This window comes from Xyrauchen texanus, chromosome 44 (genome assembly GCF_025860055.1).
Source record: "Xyrauchen texanus isolate HMW12.3.18 chromosome 44, RBS_HiC_50CHRs, whole genome shotgun sequence".
Taxonomy (NCBI): Eukaryota; Metazoa; Chordata; class Actinopteri; order Cypriniformes; family Catostomidae; genus Xyrauchen; species Xyrauchen texanus.
Genome location: NC_068319.1, coordinates 12,698,481 through 12,720,466, shown reverse-complemented (window position 1 = coordinate 12,720,466; position 21,986 = coordinate 12,698,481). Strand labels below are relative to the sequence as shown.

At 37.5% G+C, this 21,986-nt stretch overlaps 1 protein-coding gene across 2 annotated transcripts in view; it reads right to left on the bottom strand.

The window, feature by feature from the left end:
- Positions 1-3,897: 3,897 nt before the first annotated feature.
- LOC127637109 (neurotrimin-like) overlaps positions 3,898-21,986 on the bottom strand; it is a 240,075-nt gene continuing 221,986 nt past the window's right edge. For both annotated transcript variants that reach the window (XM_052118020.1, XM_052118019.1), the window contains 4 exons: positions 14,303-14,437; positions 14,071-14,191; positions 6,521-6,672; positions 3,898-5,907 (listed from right to left, as the gene is read on the bottom strand). In XM_052118020.1, the coding sequence (XP_051973980.1) occupies positions 5,804-5,907; positions 6,521-6,672; positions 14,071-14,191; positions 14,303-14,437 (512 nt within the window). In that variant the 3' untranslated portion in view covers positions 3,898-5,803. The remainder of the gene's footprint in view (positions 5,908-6,520; positions 6,673-14,070; positions 14,192-14,302; positions 14,438-21,986) is intronic.

Here is a 21,986-nt window from a genome sequence, read left to right as displayed (position 1 = left end):
AGCACAGCCTCTTATACATTATTGTTTAACAGATTCTTACACAGTATATTAGATAACAACCCCAAACTAGAAAAAAATATTCTTAACTTTATTACACAGAACACATACAACAGTCTTTTACTGATTTTTCAATAGTAAAAAAAAAAAAAAACTTCAGCTGTACATGCACATTGAGAGAGCTGCGTGTTGCAAATGTTAAGGTATAATACACTTTACAATCTGAACTAGATAGTGACAGTCAGAAAAATAAATACAAACATACAATACATTTTTGCAAAGGAGGGCAAAATACGTTTTGCCTAGAGATTTTGGGTGAAACACTGTTGCTATGATTAGATGTATTGTACCATATACACTTGCAGCATTTTTTTAAAATAACAATGGTCAGAGTTGCAATCTTAAAGGTCAGCGAAAATTGAGAGTGCTTTCATTGGACGCTGGCTATTTTGTCCCCTTAGTTAAGACAACAATACATTTAAATATAGCAATTAAAAAAATAAACTAAAACAATTACATTCTGAACTATTTATATACCTGTTTGTAACATGAATGGGTTTGCAATGCCATTTAAGATATATACAGTACACTACATTACTACAAAATAATACATGGTTAGAGTAGCTGTGGTTCATTCCAGCAGTTAAAAATGATATCACTGTCATTAGCATGTTCAAACTTTTGTAAAAAAGTTAATCAATAGTAGAAACCAAAATGATATATTCTAATGTTATTTTATCTGTAAAAAAAATAAAAAAATAAATAAATAATACAAATAATAATAATAATAGCTGGCTGTTTCCAAAACGCATCCCAAGTTGAAGTTTCCAGGGTCGATATTGAATCTGTTTGATTGCGTATCTACAGTGCATTTGTATTATCATTTATTTGTATTTTTTTTGTAAAATGCACGCAAGGCACAACACTAACAAGGAAAAGGTGTTTTCATCTCAACAATTACACTGTCCTCCTATTTAACATTCCAATAAAACGAGGATAAATGTTTGTATTTGCATATTTTTAAAGTATTTTTTGTTCAACACAGCATTTTAACATGTACTGCCTGATCAAGAACAATGTCGTACCTAAAGCAAAGAGCTCATGAATATCATGGTTTGAATGAAATCCAATTAATTTTTCAACTCTTCATTTACAGGATGCTCTAATATCCCAGAGAGTTATATTGCAGGTGCACTGCCTGAAACATATTTCAACCCATGAACCGGAGTTAGATTTGAATGAACACTGTCATGTCTACGTAACCAACTCACTATTCAATCACAAAAAGATCCAGTCAGTCAAATTATACTCACAGAGCAAGGCTCAAGCAATATATATCCTTCAAATTAAAGAAGAGGAATCTAACTTGAAAATAAAATGTAAGGTAATTTACAATGTATGGGCATATATTTATTTCTCAGCGACGTGACAGACCTTGGACTTGAATCATCACTCTTCAGCATGTTTATATAGTCCCGTTGACAGTGCTCACTGAAGCTGAATACAGACTACCAATGGACAAGGTCTCATTTTAGCAGTGTAATGTAAGTTGGGTTGTGCTTTGAGAACATGTCTGTCTACCCGTCTGTCTGGATTTCCAACGTGATATCATGAGAATTTGTTGCATTATTACGTAAAATGCTGTTCTAGCATATTTACATTTACTTGTGTTTCTTCAGACACTGAAACGTAAAACACTGACACATTGACAGCATCTGAAACACATTTTAACACCTTTAGAAATTTACAAATGTTTACTTATACTGAATCCATGAATACTGAATTTAATATTGAAAGCTAATTTTATTCCATTTACATTAAATGCAACAGTTTCCTTCATCCAACTAGTTTCAAAGGGTTATATCAATTTAACCAATTATTTTTGTTTGCCATGGGACACAAAATGAGTTTTAAGAATATGCTACACCGTAAAGCACCATAAAACAATCATAAAAGGAATCTATTTTATTTGTTTACTATAATTCAAGTCTTCAGATTGCTCCGTGTGAGGAATTGACCCAAATTCAAGCCATTTATTCAACAATCTCCATCTCCATCCATAACAACACCCATAACAGCCTTAATTGTCATTCAAGTATTGATTTCATAATTAGACAAATGCCACCTCAAGAAGCATTACAACACAGGTTTTACGGCAGTGATGTCAAATGCTCAATGGCTCTCAAATGTCTCGTAACCGATTTCGACATGCAATATTCTGTTATGTATTTGTTTGAATGAGATTTGACAGCGGCTTCGCGGAGTTGATCAAGAGAAGGTTTTCAGCAATTAATAACGTAGATTCCACTCTCTACCTCACACAAAGCTTTCTTTTTTCATGTCTGGGGTCTGACTTGGCCACTCCAAAAGGTATTTTTTTCTTTTTTCGATGCCATTCTGTAGTGGATTTACTTTGATGTTAAGTTTCATTGTCCTGCTGCATCACCCAGATTCTACTGAGCTTCAGCTGGCGCAGAGCAACCCTGACATTATCCTGTAGGATATCTTGATAAACTTCATATTATAACTCACACATTCATATTTCCATTGATGATGGCAAGCGGTCCAGGACCCGAAGCAGCAAATCTTCCACAAATCCTGATGCTCCCTTCACCGTACTTCATTGGGATGATGTTTTCATGTTGGTAAGCGGTGCCCTTTTTACGCCATATGTAGTGCTGCGTGTTCTTCCCAAACAATTCAACCTTAGTTTCATCAGTCCACGAAACTTTTCCCTGTAGCCTTGTGGAGTGTCAAGGTGGTCTTTGGCAAACTCAAAAAATGCAGCAATTATTTTTTGGAAGCAGCAGCTTCCTTTGTGGTGTCCAGCCATAGTAGACTCAAGAACAGTGATTTCAACCAGTTACAGTGATTCCTTCAAGTCTTTAGCTGTCACTCTAGGGTTCTTTTTAACCACACTCTGCACTGTGCCCTTTGAGTTATCTTGCTGAACGGCCAGAGTCTGAGTAACTAGAGTAACCACAGTACTAATTCTTCTCCATTTATAGACAATTTGTATAACTGTGGACAGATGTGGAATATGTAAGCTCTGCGAGATGACTTTGTAACCCTTTCCAGCTTTATGCAAATCAACAATTATTGATCGTAGGTCTTCTGAGGTCTTTTTTTTTTTTTAAAGAAGCATGGTCCACGATGCTAAATATGAATAGCAAACTCAAAATGTTTCAGTGCTTTTAATAAGTCAAAGTAGCTATAAATGATAAATATATAATACATAATGTGTACAAATAGATTTCAAATGGATTCGTCAATATTTTAAGTTTCTAAAACTGTAAAGACATTTTAGATGCTGCCAAAACGTCCATATTGTACGTTTCCAAACGTACAAAAATGTACGTTTAAATACTATGTACAAATATCTTTGTAAAATAATGAGATCAGGCTGGTATTTCCTCATAGGTCCCTCTAGCCATTTTAACCTTTCAATGTACAATAATACATCCAAACCACCATGGGTGATGGGTACCTTTGATGCTTACTGATAGTTCTAGATCACTGTACTATTTGTATGTGATTGTTTGTGTGTGTGTGTGTGTGTGTGTGTGTGTGTGTGTGTGTGTTTTAATAACAAAACAAATTCAACATGACTGATGATTATCTTTTAGTGCATTGGACAGATGTGTAACTCTCATAATACACTTTTTTGGCAAGATTACGTATGATTATGATGTTTTGAATTTAACAGAAACATTTGCATTCAGATGGTTAATAATAAAATGGAAATTTCTGGTAGGCATACAAATTAGCTCATAAGAGCATTGATAAGTTAGCCCTCAGAGAGTAACAGGTGCGAAAGTGTGGCTGTTAAATCAGCATGCTTATAAACGGTAAGGATTCACAGATATGGAAAATGGTCAATGAAATAGATGAAAACTGAGATTAAAATTTTATTTCACCTGCTCAGACATGCAGAATTTGACATTTATATGACATTATATTAGTGTGGAAATTAGAGCCAAAGATCACGGATAAATCGATAGTTATCACCCACAGATACGCAAGGAAATGTGTCTATTATTGGGATCTTTTCCTCAGAAGATATTAAATATATACTGTGCTGTATTATTATTATTATTATTATATACCATTTTAGATAACACTTCTGACTTCTTTCAAATGTGCTTTACTAATAAGATTCAAGAATACAAAATCATACAATATTAAATGAAACTCAGCACCGAAAACCTGAGAAAGAACAGTTGAAACACTTCAATAATATGTCACCCAAAATAAATGTAATCAAATGTATCTGAAAAGGGATTTTCCACAAAGTATCCTGCACAACCTAGCATGCAGAACCGACATCAGTTCAGCGCAAAAAATTTTAGTGTGTTTGCGTTATTACCTGATATACGTATGGGGCGCTCGCAGCGAAACTTTTTGCATCCCTCTGCACTGTTTTGATAGTTAAACATGCGCTAGATGGGCTTCTTTGACCGCTGCGCTTTGTCTCGTACATGAGCGAAACTTTAGTGTCTTTTAAAAACTTGTCTCGAGATACCTGCATTCTGTTCCATTAGTTACGCTGTGTCTATCTTTTTTAACACAAGAACACGTTCGGTCTGAACGGTCCCTAATTCCTTTAATGAATCGCATGCTAAAACAATGCAGATAACTTCATTTTGTGTCTTCCGGTGTGAGCCGGTCTTTGTGTGTGTTCCCGTTTGCCATTTGAGGTCCTGGAGTTTGCACTCGCCTTGTCTCTGTGGCATGTGAGATGCGGGGCAACACGGGTTGCTAGGTGTACCCATTCCACGCGGAACTACCTTGCACATGTTATTTTTCCGCTATTGCTCATTCTGTCTGTACTGTTGTGTCAGATACGTGCAGATTAATGCTATATGATTGACTCCGACTCTGGACTAGAGTTGTTTGGTTTCGTTTTGATGTATATGTTTGTTGTTTGTATATCGCTTTAAGCATTGGAAATGTGCTATATAAATTAAATGTGTTATTATTATTATTATTGTGCAAACAAATGACGCTATCAACCGGCTCAATTAAAGTCTTTTGGGCATCTACAGTAAAGACATCTCTACAAGGACCTTATAATACTGTATATTAGACCAGGTAAGGAGCCTATCCTACTGCTTGGAACTATGTCAGCTTAGTACACGTGCAGGTTATCTTTGTGGTTCCTCTGTCATGTGAATAACATTGGCAGCATTGGTAGATGAACATTGAGGGATGCACTATGTTTTCAGGAACTGTGTGCTATATTACTGTATTTTGAACGCATAGATCTTATTCATGTATGAATAGTATTTGCATATGTCTGTACATGTACAGTAAATCAAATATCATGCTTTTTTAAAACAGTTTGTTTCTTTTTTGCTGTTTGTCATTTTTTTATCGATTATTTAAAAAAAGAAAAAGAAAACCATGTTATTTTACAAGGAAACAGGACACACCAGTAACCTCAAGTCACACAGTTCAATACTAAGCAAAAAACCATCCAGTTATTCACGATTACATGAATTTTTGCTTGTCTTTTCACATACAAATGTTGGAGAGACACATATAGTGGTTCTATTATTATTTCTACCCAGCTAAATAAAACTCACTCAGTTCACAGTCCAGTTCACTGTTTCAAAACACGGTTAAATCCCAAAGCATCTTATTACAGATCCATAAACCCACACTGACACTTTCCTTTAGAAATAAAATATAAGGCAAAATAATTTAAACGTAATACTGATAATAATAACCAATAAAGTATTTCTCCCTCTGTGTGTGAGACTGTGAGTCTGTGTTTGTAAGGAGAAGCGGACGCAATGCTTTAGCATCAAAACTTGCTCAGGAACGAGAGAATAAGGACGAGAGTTAGAAGTAAGAACGAGCTGGTTGGTGATAAGGCTGCATTGTTCACATCATGTATCGCTCCGGGGCCTGTAGGAAGAGAGAGTGACTCAATACAGGGTGCAACCCTACACCTTTAAGTTTCATCCAAACATGAAAATGTTCCTAATTTATAGTACTCACCCTTATGCTATTCCAAACCCATATGACTTTCTTTTTTCCATGGAACACATAAGAAGTTTAGCAGAATGTTCAAACTGCTGTTTTCCATACATAAATAGTGAATGGAGAACAGGGGATGACAAGCTCCAAAAATGACAAAAGCACCAGAAAATTGGTCTTACACCTTATATTCCAAGTATTCTGAGGCCATATGGTCTCCTTATGTGTTTGACAGAAGAACAACATGAAGGTAAGTACAACATTTTTCATTTTTGGGTGAATAATTCCTTTAACACCCCCCCCCAAACAGCCACTGTGGTTATCATCATGCATTATGCTGTTCATAGAAATCATCACAAATACAGAGCTCAGGAATCATCCGTATTAGTGGATGCCTCAAGGCGACAAGACAGAAGTTGATTTAATTACGGTAGGCAAACATTTAACGCATTGAGATGCTCATTGACTATGCCGAGTTACACTTGACATGGGTTTTGTGCATAAATTAACATGAATTTAGCTATCAGAAGGAGGCTCTCACCATACAAAATGATGCTTGCGTTTGTTATCCCCAACGTGTTCATGGCCACACAGGTGTAGTTCCCGTAATCCTCTTCAGAGACATTGAAGAACGTTAGCATGGATTGTTTACCTTTGTTTTCGATCTTGACCCCATTGAGTCCGTTGAAGAGTCTGTGAAAATTGGGATCAAGTCAATATAAGGTGGTGGCACAATGAATGTACCACTCTTACACAGCTGCACATGATCTAATTATTAGACATAATGGTAACACTTTACAATTTGTTTCTGGTAGAGCTGTCAGAATTAACACGTTAATGCATGCAATTAATTAAAAAAGTTAATTTTTCTTAATCACGATTAACATATTTACAGTTAATACCACATAAACCGGCATAAACACTGGTTTACAGGGTAGAATATTTGTAATGTGTCCGCCCGGAGTCATTACACTGACACACACTTCACAACACACAAACACACACATACAACAGTGCTTCCATGTCTCTGATTAAATGGTGGGGATAGGACGCTATTTGATGTACAAAACAACCCCAGATGGGACTTGTAATAGTAAATAAGTATTATAAGCAGCCTTATAATACCTTATAAGGTGCATTTTAATTACCACAGAAGCTCCTCAAGTCTTAACTATTACCAAAATGCAGAATGTGATTTTTTTTGTCTGCAGGCGCGTTTCATGTGTCGTTCAAAACGTCACTTGATGCTGGCGTTAGTGCCCTGATGTGAATTATGATCGAGACTTCACGATTGCTGTAGCAAAGTGGATAGCAATCTACCAGCTCAATAATATTGTGATGAGAAGTTTAGAGATTTAATGCCCATTGCAATGAATACGCAACCTATAGGGAGAAAGTTCTTTCAATTAGTCCACTTAAACTTTGGGAATCATTTAGTGTTACTTGAATTCATGTTATTTCAGAGAATTTCTATCTTAATACTGTAGAAGGCTTTGTTTGGAAAATGTTAATAAAGCATTATACACCAAATGAGCCAAAACATTATGACCACTCATATGTGAAGTGAATAACGTTGATTATCTCCTAACAAGGCTACGTCAAGATTAGATGGTAAGCGAATAATCATTTCTTGTAGTCAGCAAGTTGAATGCAGGAGAAATGGGCAGGAGTGAAAAGACCTGAGCGACACTGACAAGGGACAATTTGATATGGCCAGATGACTGGGTCAGAGTATCTCTGAAACGGCAATGCTTGTGGGGTGCTCCTAGTCAGCAGTGGTGAGAGCCTACCAACAGTGGTCCAAGAAGAGACAAACCACAAACTGGTGACAGGGTGTTGGCTGCCAAAGGCTCATCGAAGCTAGAGGGAAACGAAGGCTATCCCATCTTGTCCGAACCAACAGAAGGTCTACTGTGGCAAAAGTCACAAAGAAAACATCAATTTTTAATGATGGTTATGGGAGGAGTGTGTCACAACACACATATCATCGCATCTGTGTAGCCACAGACCGTTCAGAGTGCCCATGATGACCCCTGTCCACTGTCGAAAGTGCCTACAATGGGCAAGCGAGTGTTGGAACTGGACTTTGGAGCAGTGGAAGAATGACGCCTGGTCCAGTGAGTCACGTTTTCTTTGACATCATGTGAATGGCCGTGAACGTGTGCCATTTACCTGGGGAAGTGATGGCACCAGATTGCAATGTGTGCAAGCCGGTGGAGGGAGTGTGATGCTATGGGCAATGTTCTGATGGGAGACCTTGGGTCTGGCCATTTATGTGGACGTCAATTTGACATGTGCCAACTACCTAAACATTGTTGCAGACCAGATACACCCCTTCATGGCAATAGTATTTTATGAAGGCTTTGGATAATGTGCCCTGCCACACTGCACACATTGTACAGGAATGGTTTGAGGAACATAATGAAGAGTTCAAGGTGTTATACTGGAATCCAAATTCCCCAGATCTCAATCCGATTAATCATCTGTGGGATGTGCTGGACCAACAACTATGATCCACGGTGGCTCCACCTCTCAACTTACAGGACTTAAAGGATCTGCTGCTAATGTCTTGGTGCCAGATACCACAGGACAACTTTAGGGGTATTGAAGAGTCAATGCCTCAGCTGGTCGGCGCTTTTTTGTCGGCACATGGAGGGCAAATAGCATATTAGGCAGGTGGTCATAATGTTTTGGCTAATAAGTGTATCGTTACATAATGTTTGTTTTCTTTCCTAAAATGGAAATACATTTTTACAGGAAAAGAAGTATATATAGTGTCAAATTTCATAATTTTCCAAATCTGTGATTAATCACTATTAACTACAAAAAATTATGCGAATAATCACAATAAAGAAAATTAATTGAATGATTAACTACTAGTTTCTACACATTAACTTGAGATAATGCATTTAGTAGCATGAACTAAAAATTAACTACATTTTAAAGCATTCATTAATCTTAGTTCTCTTACAAGAGGTTCTCTCGTATTGCGAAGATTCATCTTTTCTGAGATATTGAAGCCAAAAAATTATTCTTAATTTTGTATCCATTGTCAACGCAGTGCAGCAGCTGCATACCTTGAGCAGGCTAGCTAGCGAGCTCATTGGTTGCTCTGCGGCAACTGCTGCAGCCTATAGACGAACTTGAGTGAACTTGCGTCCAATGACAGGGCCACGGGCCGCCAGCCGATCAGAGTGACTCAGACCTGTATCTCAGCTCTGCAGCCCTGGGCAGTGGCCGAATGGTATCAGCGGGGAGTGACGATGGGAGCTGTATCTCGCCGAAAAGTCATCTGGACAGACGCGTCCAACACGGGTTGGGGCGCGGTCTGCGAGGGCTCTCCGGTTTTTGGCCTATGGTCAGTTCAGGAAAAGCTCCTTCACATAAATTGTCTGGAAATGATAGCGGTCAAGTACGCGCTCTTGCGCTTCCTCCCGGTCATACAGGGTCACCACGTCCTGGTCCGTTCGGACAACAGATCTGTGGTATCCTATCTAAACCGTCAGGGCGGTGTCAGATCCAGGAACCTCTTCCATCTGACAAAACGCATACTGAGTTGGTCCCAGTGCCACCTGCGCTCGCTGAGGGCGACGCACGTGCCAGGCCACCTGAACGACGGCCCAGACAGACTGTCCAGAGACAATATTTCCTCAGGGAATGGTCCCTGCACGCTCAAACAGTCCAGAAGTTATGGAGCATATTCGGCAGAGCAGAGATAGACCTCTTTAGCGCCAGAAGAGAACTCTCACTGCCCAGTATTTTTCTCGAAGCGAGGACGCGCTGGCCCAGGACTGGCCCAACCGCCCGCTTACGCCTTCCCTCCCGCCTCGCTATTGCCACAGGTAATGCAGAGGATCAGGAAATGCGCCACTCGGTGCTCCTCATAGCCCCGGCTGGGAGAATCAGACATGGTTCCTGGAGCTTACGCAGCTGTCACTGACAGTCCCGTGGCCCATTCCAGTGAGAGCAGATCTCCTCTCTCAAGCTCGCGGCACGATCTGGCATCCCCACCCAGAGCGTTGGGCTGCACGCGTGGTGATCAACGACTACCCGTCGCTTTGCCAGAAGGAGTAATAAACACTATCATACACGCTAGAGCCCCTTCCACGAGAAGACTCTATGCGTCCAAATGGTCTGTGTTTTCAAAATGGTGCACCGACAGAGACCTGGACCCACGGACATGTGGGGTGTCGTCGCTGCTCGTGTTTTTACAAGAGCTGCTGGATAAGGGCAGATCCCCATCCACGCTCAAAGTGTACGTGGCGGCCGTCGCGGCGTTCGCTGAACCCCTGCACGGCCAGTCACGGGAAAAAACGAGCTGGTCATCCGCTTCCTCAGGGAGCTAGAAGGATGAACCCCACGCCCCCATCGGTTCCTATCTGGGATCTTTCCGTAGTTCTCGAAGCTATGAAAGCCCCCCCCTTCGAACTGCTTCAATCCGTGGATTTGAAATACCTTTCACTCAAAACCGTTTTTCTAACTGCCCTGTCATCAGTTAAACGTGTGGGAGACCTTCACGCGCTGTCTGTCAGCGCTGCGTGTCTTGAGTTTGGACCAAGTGACTCCAAGGTCATTTTAAAGCCTAGACACGGCTATGTCCCCAAGGTGATCGGTACTCCTTTCAGAGCACAAATCATTTCCCTATCGGCGCTTCCAGCATCCGATAGCGATCTCCTTTGCCCAGTCAGAGCACTGAGATTGTATACTGCGTGCTCCGCCTCTTTCAGACGCTCTGAGCAGCTTTTCGTTTCGTTCGGAGGGCGCACCAAAGGTTTCGCCGCCTCAAAACAGACACTGTCTAGATGGATAGTGGACGCTATTGCTGCCGTGTACGCGTCAAAAGACCTACCATGCCCGTTAGGCATTAGGGCTCACTCCACTAGAGGCATGGCCTCCTCGTGGGCATGGTCCAGCGGGATTTCCATTCACGACATATGTGTGGCAGCGGGCTGGGCTTCCCCCTCCACCTTTGTCAGATTTTACAATCTGTGAGCTGCACTGACGGGACACATTCCACACAGACCGGCACCGCCGCTCTGTCTTTCCCTTCCCACTATGTGCTTATGTATTACACACACACTGGCCCGCACTCTTGCCGGCCAAATATTATTCCCCACTCACAAGGGCTCCCCGGGTCCCCCACCCCGGGCTCATGCAGTGGATGCTTGAGCGCACGGCGTTGACAATGGGTTCCCGTAGCGTAAGCTAGCTTACGCAATACGAGAGAACCTCTCGTAAGAGAACGAATCGGTTACTTAACGTAACCTCGGTTCTCTCTAGAAGAGGGAACGAGTATTGCGTAGCCGGCCGTGCTCGTGCCATGAGCGATTTTCGCTTCATTCAATGAAAACCAGGGTTCCAGCCTACGAACTTACACTTATATGCACTCTAGCCACGCCCATTCTGGCGGGCTTTGATACAGTGACGGCACGGGCGCCTGTCATTGGATGCAAGTTCACCCAAGTTCGTCTATAGGCTGCAGCAGTTGCCGCAGAGCAACCAATGAGCTCGCTAGCTAGCCCGCTCAAGGTATGCAGCTGCTGCACTGCGTTGACAATGGATACAAAATTAAGGATAATTTTTTGGCTTCAATATCTCAGAAAAGATGAATCTTTCCCGTAGCGTAAGCTATCTTACGCAATACTCGTTCCCTCTTCTAGAGAGAACCGAGGTTACGTTAAGTAACCGATTCGTTTTATTTATAAATAAACTGTTGATCATTTTTTGTTCATATTAAGTTGTAACACATTAACTAATTTTAATGACTACAACTTTTACAGTAAAAAATTAATCAATATATGTAGAAAATAATTTTAGCCATGATTAGGGCGGTCGATTTAACGGGTTAATTTAGTGTAATTAATTATTTAAAAAAATGCCTTAAAAGGGTAACTGAATTAATCATGCCTCCCAAACCGTAAGTAAATTCTGTACTAAAAGTGTGTATTTTCCTACCATCAGAGCTTGTTCAAGCTTAAAGTACATGTTTTTATGCACTGCATCATCAGAGGGCAGTCAGCACCTCAACAAACTTCACAAGCACAACAAACCTGGTCATATAAGACAGATTGACAGCTGGATGAAGCACAACAGAATGCAGGGATCTTGAGATGCAAATTGAAGATTTTAATGACTTTTAACTTGACATAGCATCTTAAAAAGGCAGAGTTTATGATGCTGAAAACCAATGAGATGTTTAAAAATGTCCATCTGATGTACATATACACAGACTAACAATTGAAAAGAGCGCTAACTGAACGCAAGAACAATTCCTGTGAAAAAGGGACAGACTGACCAACTCAATAGCACAATGATTGCTGTTGACTGTAGGCTTATTTTCAATTATATATGGGAATAAAACAAACAATAATAAATTCTAAAGCCATTTTTATTATTGGCAAATCACTGCTTTACTCGTCTGCAATAATCCTACAATGTATTTCAATCTGAATATCTGAATTATTATTTCACATTAGAGCTGGTATATATATATCACGATAAAGAAAATCCACGATAAGCTTTTGAGGAATTTTCTATATTTACTCCATTGATTGATTCCATCCGCACCGCAAGATGACAACGATTGCACCCTCTCATCGTCTCTAGTGAAGTGCATGACAGAACAACAGTGATGTGGACAACAGCTCTGATCTTTCTGCGCTGTAATCTTGAATATTGTTCTCTAGCACCAAACATGCATAATTTCTGCCCTGTCCCGCTCCGCACGCGTTGCCTCTTTTCCCTGCATGTGTGTAGACATGAAGCACTGCATGAGTTAACGTGGTTTCAAAGCACCTTTTAGAGCATAACGTCTTTCCCTTATAAATGTATCTTTATTAATCAGCATGTTACGAGCCTTTAGTAATAAACAAATCGAATAAACAAATCGATTTCTTTTCTAATTTTGTGAAAATTAATTAGATGTCTGAAATGGATAAGGAAAGACTAAAATTACTAGTTGGTAGACTAGTCTCTCACTTTAATGAAAATATACAAATGTTTTTTACATTTTCTCTCGAAACACCCCTGAACTCACATTCAGTCACAAGGGCTTTTATGCCCCATACTTGGGTATCTGAATCTAAAGAAATATAACAAATATTTCATTTTAATGTAAAAATATTCCAACAAATTCTGAACTGCTGTCACTATGCTTCAGAATAAACAGATGATCTTTTAACATTAATTTTCAATTGATAAACTATAAAATATTTTTATATTTTGGTAAAAGATCCCACAGACCCCACTGCTTTGGCTGTCTCTGGACCCCCTGTGCAGTTTTGTAGAGACTATTTTGACTGTTTAGAATAAATGTTTTCTTCTTTTCTTCTGTCAACTTTGAAATAAAAAAAAGAAAGTGCAATATGTAAATGTATATTGTGATAAATTCCGACATCGAACAATATGAAAAAGATTATCATGATAACAATTTTGGCCATATCGCCAAGCCCTATTTCACATTTATAATTATTTGACTTATTATTTATATTGAATTATCTATTGGTGGCCTTTCAAATATTGATATATGCGATAAATGTAATGATTCAATCGTCATGTCATGAAATTAGTTCAATTAATAATTGTAATCAATTGACAGGCCTAATAAGTATATGTAAAAGCAAATCATTAATCATGATAAAAAAAATGCTTTAAATGTTCAATGTAAAGTATTCAATTATTGTGTGACCTACTGCTAATTGTATACCTAAAATTGTAGTGTTATGCACAAAATGGTCATTTTTCATGAAACATTTTCTGTGTAGACTGTAAGCAAAAAAAAAACAACAACAACAACAAAAAAGAAACTTTTTTTTATTTGTAAATTGACATTTAATTCAATATTGACCTAAGAATGCCATTATGAGCACTTCACACCAAAATTCTTTCTGCTAATATTTCATGAATCAGGCCTATTGTTTTTAAATTGGATTGGATTAGGACATATGACACTTTGAGCCTTGCTGCTCATATGGAAAATACTTTGAATCCAGTATGCAGCATGTAACGATTCCCTTTCTCTGTAAACAAATAATTTACTACTTTCATTGTAGACAGAAGAAAGTCCAAAATTGTATACATTTATAGTCTTACCTGTGGTCCCCTTTATACCATTCAAAATTTGCCAGAGGAACCGCTGATGCCTCGCACCACAGAACTCCTTTCTGGCCAACTGCTGTTCCCGTGCTCCGAGCTCGCGAAATGATGGGCGGATCTATAAAATGAATTACATGTAATGGAGAAATTCAGAAATGTAGGTGAAAAATGGGCAGCAACATGAACTGTAAACAGGCATTTAAACAAAATGATATAACGCAATACTTACAGTTTACAGTAACCTGAACTGTTCTCACATCTGGAGTCAAGATGTCATTTGAAGTGATGCAGTCGTAAGAGCCAGACATCTCTTTGGTTATTCCAGTCATTTGCACATACTCGCCATCGGTCACAATTTTACTACCTGTGCCAACACACAAAGGGATAGTGGTTATTTTAACACAAAATTACAAAATCAAACCTCACATTCTAAAATGGATTTTAAAAATCATCTTGGTGGACACATTATGCTGTTTCTTATAAAGTTGTAAAATACACAAAGGGGCCACAGCTGTTCCATGTCACTGTCATGACAAATCAATATTGTATACAATTCTATCACATCAATATTCTATCAGTAGTCTATTTAAAAATGTAAAATGTCATGCTAACATCTCTTGTGCGGTTAGGATGCCATTTTAAAAGACTATTTAGGCAGTAGGCAGAGAGGCAGCTCACTAGGTTTTGGAACAGAGCTCCAGCCGGACAAAACCTACAATGTATTCTGCTGTTGTTGTGGAATCCAAAAGCATGCAGGCTTATTCAGATATGATCTTTCTAATCTAATCTATTTTCTTCTACATTAGCTCAAGTTTGCTTAATGTCAATAAGAAAAATCTGTTACACCTGGCTGACCCGGTTGACCCTTTGTTGGTGTTCTATGCTTATTAAATCAATCATTTTACATAAAACACACCTCTCTCTCCAATTATATTATCAAGCAAAACAGATATTAACAGCATAAAATTATTCAGTTATTCCTGTGAGGGAACTAAATAAAGTTTCACCCGCAGGTTCAGACAGCCAGTTAGTGCAAATGCCATTCACAGCAAAAGCTCTACATTATGCCATCTCATTATACAGCATCGGTCCTTCATTCAGTGAAAAGGTTGAGGAATGGACCTAGGTTGTTATTTTGTTTCTAATAACATGGCCCTTGGGATTGTAGGACAGGTTTGTAATTATGCTTATCTCCTCATTCCATTTATTAAAAGTTTGAGCAATCAGTGACAGTACAGTTCAGTAAAGAATCAGCCCAGATTCCTTGTAACATCTGATGTTCTTTTTAAACCAATGCTTGAATATTCCATTCCAAACTTTGAATAATGCTATACTATACCATACTATCTACTATAGTTTTTAAAAATCGATTTATAGAATGTAAAAAAAAATAATAATAATATGAATATTAATCAAATTCCAGGTGCGGTTCAACAAAAATCCCAATAATAACCAGAATAAAATGAAGATTTGGTCCATAACGTGGGAATTGTAAATATAAACAAGCCCGAAACACACAGGGACTCTTATTTTGAAAATTTGAAAAAGCTATCAGCAATTATCTTCACAGATTTTTGCCGATAACCGATAGTTCCAAAAAACAACTATTGAAACCGATATATCAGTTTACCTCTAGTTTAAATCTTTTTAAGATATAAAATAAAGCAGTAAGCCACAAGAGGCCATGTGTTACAGTGATTTGACCACGGTTCTGACACCCTATCTTTATCTGGCATGTAAGATGACGCAACGACTTGAGGCTGTCTACACTGCACATGACAACACGAGTGTTCTAAACTGTTTATTTGCGTTATAGGCATAAGTAGCTAATTACCTTTTAGATACAGACCTTGCCTGTCAATGAACTTAAGAACAGGCCCCTTTTTGTTTGTTTTGTTTTGTTTTAGCGTAATCTGATGTAAATAAGCAATTTATGATTCCAGTGTCGTCAGATTTTACTGCTGACGTTCTTTGAACGTAATCTTGACCAATCGTTTTGGAGATTTTGGTCTTTTCCCATTCAAGTAGAAAAGAGCTGCTCTTTTATACTGCTTGTTTACATTGAAAAATAGCTGCCAAGAGTGTTTCCGAAGATGGACATCTTGTGGACTGTCTTGCTAGAAAGTCTTTGGACATATGGGCTATACTGATTTTATAATAACCCTCACAATTTTACTGGTTGCTATGTAGTTTTTCCACTGAATTTGACCATAATGATTTTTAGAAGTTCCCTCTCTTTTTTTTCTTCTTTTTTTTTCTCCTTGCCCCAGTGTTAAAGCAAACTGCCAAGAATGCCTCTAAAGAAAAATAATTGTACAAACTTATTGGCAAAAATATTTTTAAAAAATTAATTTCTCCAATGTCACAACTCTCATTTCTAGGCAAAAATAATCAGAGTAATTTAGAAGTTCCAAGTTATGACTTCTGGTTATGACTCTTTCAGGAAATGCATTTTGTGCATAAAGATTCCTTTTTATAAAGGACGTGATCTACATTTTTCAACAGCATCACTAAAAGACTGGCCATCACAACTGAAGGCCATGGTGTTTGGTCCTTCTTTTGATGTACACACACTTCATAAACTGTTATCATTGGTAAATGCAGGCAGAAGGATTTGTCTTGGACAACACTTTTATTGAATCAGTTGCATTTATACATTTGACCTCGCAATGCAGCACACAGGGAGAGTGCTTCTAACTTATAGCGATGAACATTTAAGTAATGATTTCCTCTTGATGGATTTCACAAAATGTACAATGCATGGTTGCCATGGCAACATCTGAAGGAATTAGAAAAATACAGAAATATTTTATTTTGTATCAAAGCATTAGTTGTTTTGCTTTCTGTATAGCTGTGAAAAGAAAAAATAAGAGCACAGATATACAAGTGAAAATATACAAAGGCAAAACCTTTTTTCTAAAGATAGAGTTAAGGCAAATACATTTTGGTGCTGGCCAATGTGTCCAGGAATGATAAAGTTTACTGGACAAATTGGAAAAAAATCTTCATGTCATTCTGGTGTTTATTTTGCTCTGTAACGTGATGGACTATGAATAATATGCGATACAATAATGACACAGTCAAGTCAAACCAGATAAACAATAAAAGTTTGTTCATTATAGCATTTTTCCATTTTTAAGACTATTTTCCTCATAGCACAAAAATGTTTTGCTGCTTACGTGAAGTCAAATGTGTGCAGCATTTCTTTGCAGTTTGAGATGTACATAGGACTGATGTCCTTCTTTTCCAGAAGACGGCAACAGAAGGTTGTTTTAATGCGATTCTGAAGTGAGAAGTTACTCACTTAATTAATTAGGATATTAAACATTATTAATTAACATTAATAATTCATTAGCATTTTTTATTTCATTATATATTTATTTTATAAACCTGTTCAAAATGTAAAATTGTACAAAGAAAATGTGCTGTGCTTGCTTTTGCTATTGAATATGCAGCAATTAAATTTTTCAGAACTAAACATTGTTTGTTGCATTGTATTGTATTACTTGTATAATATATCTTGAGTGGATATAATAGTGACACACTGACCTACACAATGTTTTACTTATTCTCATGTAGTTTTCATAGTTAGCTATTAGAGTGGTCAGTTTGATTTTTGAATGGCAAAGGGGCTATTGTAGATAGCGTAAAACAATGATTTACAATGTTTACTTCAGAGACAGAAACCAAATACTGGGCCCATAGCAATTATGTCTAGCACTGAGTAATAATCCTGCTGGTGTCATGAGAATTTCCTTTTGAATCGAGCAGAGGATTATTAGAATGTTAAGGTGAAGAACATATAAAACAAGAAAATATAAATAAACAAGTTTATTCTGTCTGCATACATTCAGATTGCAAGTAAAACGAGTAGGAGACACTTTTATATCTAAATTTGGGAGATTATGATCAAGGGAAAGACTTTCTCCCATGTAACAGTGTGGAAGCAAAGTAGATTTTACTGAACACATCACTGAAGCAGACAGGGCACCATTAACAGTCTTTATTAAGGGGATGTCTTTTTTAAGATGGTTAAATATAAGCACATTTTTCAGCATAATAGGGTGATTCTTCTCCAGCATTGCCTTTTTATTTATTTCACCTGTATTTTGCCTAGATAGTGAATTAAATCCAGACAGATAAAATCCAAACCTAGTTTTCATGAAAAATAAATCATAAAATATTTTTCAATCTGTCTCCAGAAAACAAGTTCCTAATCATAAATCTAAATGGTTCCCTTACTCTGGAAACATTGAACCCTTCCTCCATACTGAAACATGTTTTTTGCCCGTCTAAGTGTGTAGTTACGACATCTACCAGCAGGGACTAACTGCCAATACCAACCATACAAATCTTAATCTACAGGTTGACCCAAAAGAAAAAAAAAAAGAAAGGATAAATAAAAAACAATCAGAAATTATAGAGGTAAAGTTTGTCAAGACAAACTTTGATTTTGGCCTGACAAAGCCTTGCTAGAAAGAGCTGTGAGAAATGTGAAGCTGGATAGTTACACAGACAGCACAGTGAGGCAAACCGCCAGCTAGCTTCATAGTAAAAATGTGTCAAATAAGGTGTGTCTCATTACTTAGGCTGTTGCTAGGTAGGACGTGAACTTTGTATGAAGCTGTATACAGTACAGAGCGTTCTCAATTTATAGTAGAATTTGTTTTGTTTAAAGGGGTCATGACATTACTTTTTTATCATTTTAATATATTCTTTGAGGTTCACTTATAATATTAGTAAAACTTTTTACACACACACAACATGATAATTTTCCACCCTCATTCAGACCCTCTGTCAGAAATGCTTGAGTTTGATGCTGCTTGTCCTTTAAGACTTGACAGTATACTCCCACTGTTATTATTGGCTCTCTGCTCATGACTGACCTGCTCTCTCTACTTGAAATCTCACCGCTAACCGCTACTGGGCAGGCTAAGGAAGTGATAAGGTAAAGTAGGCATTGATATGTCATTGTTGAGGCAGTCAGATGCAAATGTCTACCACAGTGTGACATCACAATATGCAGGAAGTAGAGAACAAGTCTAGCAGCGTGGTTTTAAAAAAATACTCTTTTTGTAGTGAGGAGGAAGTTTTGAGTTCTTACAGTATGTTTTTTATTGTACAATTACCTGTTATTTGTCAGAAGATCAAGGAAAATGTTACCCTTCATGTCATGTCCCCTTTAAATGAGCTGGCCTTCGTAGGATAAATGGAAACAGAACGTATCATGGTTGCTATTACAGCATGCACAAGCACTTTGAGTGAGAAGTGATCTCTGAGGTAAATTATAGGAGATATAATAATGTAGAGAGAAAAGTAAATAGATTTTGCCACTGTACATATATATTTACTTTATAATACTTTATTTTAAATTATATTTTAATATAATTCTACTGTACTTGCATTTGAACATAATATTTTAATATTCATAATATTCTTTTTTTTTTTCAGAGAAATTATGTTCGTTTATGTTGTCGCAAAGAATTGTGGGTTTTAAGTGCCAACAAAGGAAACACTTCCTGTATAAATTCCTGGTAAAGGTCACATTCGAAGGATGCGTTCAGAGTGTACTACTTTCTTTTCTGAAAAGAGTCAGCCTATGTGAAGTATGCAGCAAATGCAACCTGCGGAGCACACAGCCTTCAAAAGGAGCCTTCAATAGTCTTAACCAGATGAACAGAATGACAGAGAGACAGACAGACAGACAGACATATAGATAGACAGACAGACAGACAGACAGACAGACAGACAGACAGACAGACAGACAGACAGATAGATAGATAGATAGATAGATAGATAGATAGATAGATAGATAGATAGATAGATAGATAGATAGATAGATAGATAGATAGATAGATAGATAGATAGATAGATTTCTCCACTGCAGTCATCCAGGGCTCCTTCATAAACTAATAAACACATTGTGGAATGATATTACACATATAATGAGATTCCAGTGTGCTAATGATTTCGTAATAAGCCGCTGACCGTCATTACTGTTTGTCAACATACCTAATTGCGTTTCACAATCATCCCTAAATGGAATATCTCCTTAATAGAAATTCAAATGATGATTACTTCATATTATAAAGCAAAGATTAAGCTAATTACAGGAATGCTTATAATAGAGAAAATGAGGGTGTCATAAAGACTTTTCATTATGTGCCACAAGCAGCACTTTAGGGACTCAGTTTCCGATAATCAGGTTTAAAGAACTGCAAACCAGGCTAGAATGAGAGAATCGTGTGGTACCATCACAAAAATGTTTCCTTTTCTTTTATCACCTTGCCAACTATTGTTAAAAAAACAAAAAACAACACTAGTAGTGCTTTATCTGGCCTTACCCCATTCAATCTGAGCTGGGCTCTGGAAAAGCTGTAAGGCGGAGAGGTCTGACATTTGGATGAGAGAGCAAGAAAGAAGGGGGAGGTTATGGATGGTGGAAAGGAGAAAGAGAAGGTGAGGCTCACTTACTCTGATAGCTCTTGTCTACGCATATAATGGAGGTCCAGATTTAAAGGGATAGTTCACCTAAATATTCTATCATCATCTACTAACCCTAATACAGAGACATAAATTAAACAGAGCTTGGGGCAAAATGCCACAGAAAATAACAAAAAAGCCTCAGATATTAAAAATATAGTGAATTCCTCTGTTTTTGTATGTTCTATCCTATTCTACAGTATGTTATTCTATTTTATTATAGTTATAAGTTTAGAGTGGGTTTTGTACCTTTGCAAACACTGTAGTCATATACCTATAGGCATATATCTGCCAGATATCTTAATTTGCTGTTTCAGAAGTGAGTGTTGTTAAATATGCAGCTAATATGAAGCTTTTTTTTTAAGAGAAAAGCTAAAAATGTCTTTTGAAACAGCATTAGACGTGACAGTAGACAATAGAGAGCTGTATCATTTAATAGGGAATGGATAATTGTTTATATTGCATTCTAGCAGTTAATTGTGTTATGATATCATTATTTTACAACTATGATTGAATTTTATGCTTATTTCATTTAAAAATTAACAGCCATAATTGCTCAGATAGAAAATGTGTTTAAATATATTGATTTTACTCATGTTTTTGACATACATGTGAAAAGATGGCATGCGTTTCGACATTCTATATATTCAATTCAAATTCCACCATAATAGTTAATAAATACCTCTTTAAATCAATTGTTGTGGGCAAATATTGCTCCTAATAATATGATTTACTTTACTGATTTTTCTAATTTCTATGAAACACAAAATGAGATATTTAGGAAAATGTTCACACTGTTCTTTTCTATACAACAAAAGTGAACATTAAGTTCTACTGCTAGCTCAAGGGGAAAAAAGTACCATAAAAGAATCCACACAACTCCACAAACAACCAAGTCTGTTTACAGTAGTACAGTACAGTACAGTATAATAATGGCAATTTTCAGAAGCCATATGATAGCTTTGATAGACAATAACAGATTACCTGTTACTTAAAAATTGGTGACTGATTAAACAAAGGAGAAATAATTTAACAAATAAATATACATACAGGTATGAATACAATGGAGAGAGTAGATCAATGAATCTTAAAAGAAACTCAGACTTTTATCTCCGTCTAGGCACTGAAAGGAAACCATACTTGAACCTAAGCTGTTGGAAAAACCTTGTCTGAATTTTGCTGTCATCTCTCAAGCAGACTGTCTAAATCCTCCAATCATGCCCCGGTAAGCAGCAGGTCACCATGGTTACACAGTTCAGTGAAACTGATCATCGCTGGCCCTCCACTCCTTCACAACATCTCTTTCATGTTACTCTCTATAAATTTCTTTCGCTCTTTGGCACTCAAACAAGTGGCACCAAATAAATATCTCACTACTATATAATTTATGTATGAATACATCTTCATTAAGCCAGTCAAAGTCAAGGCAC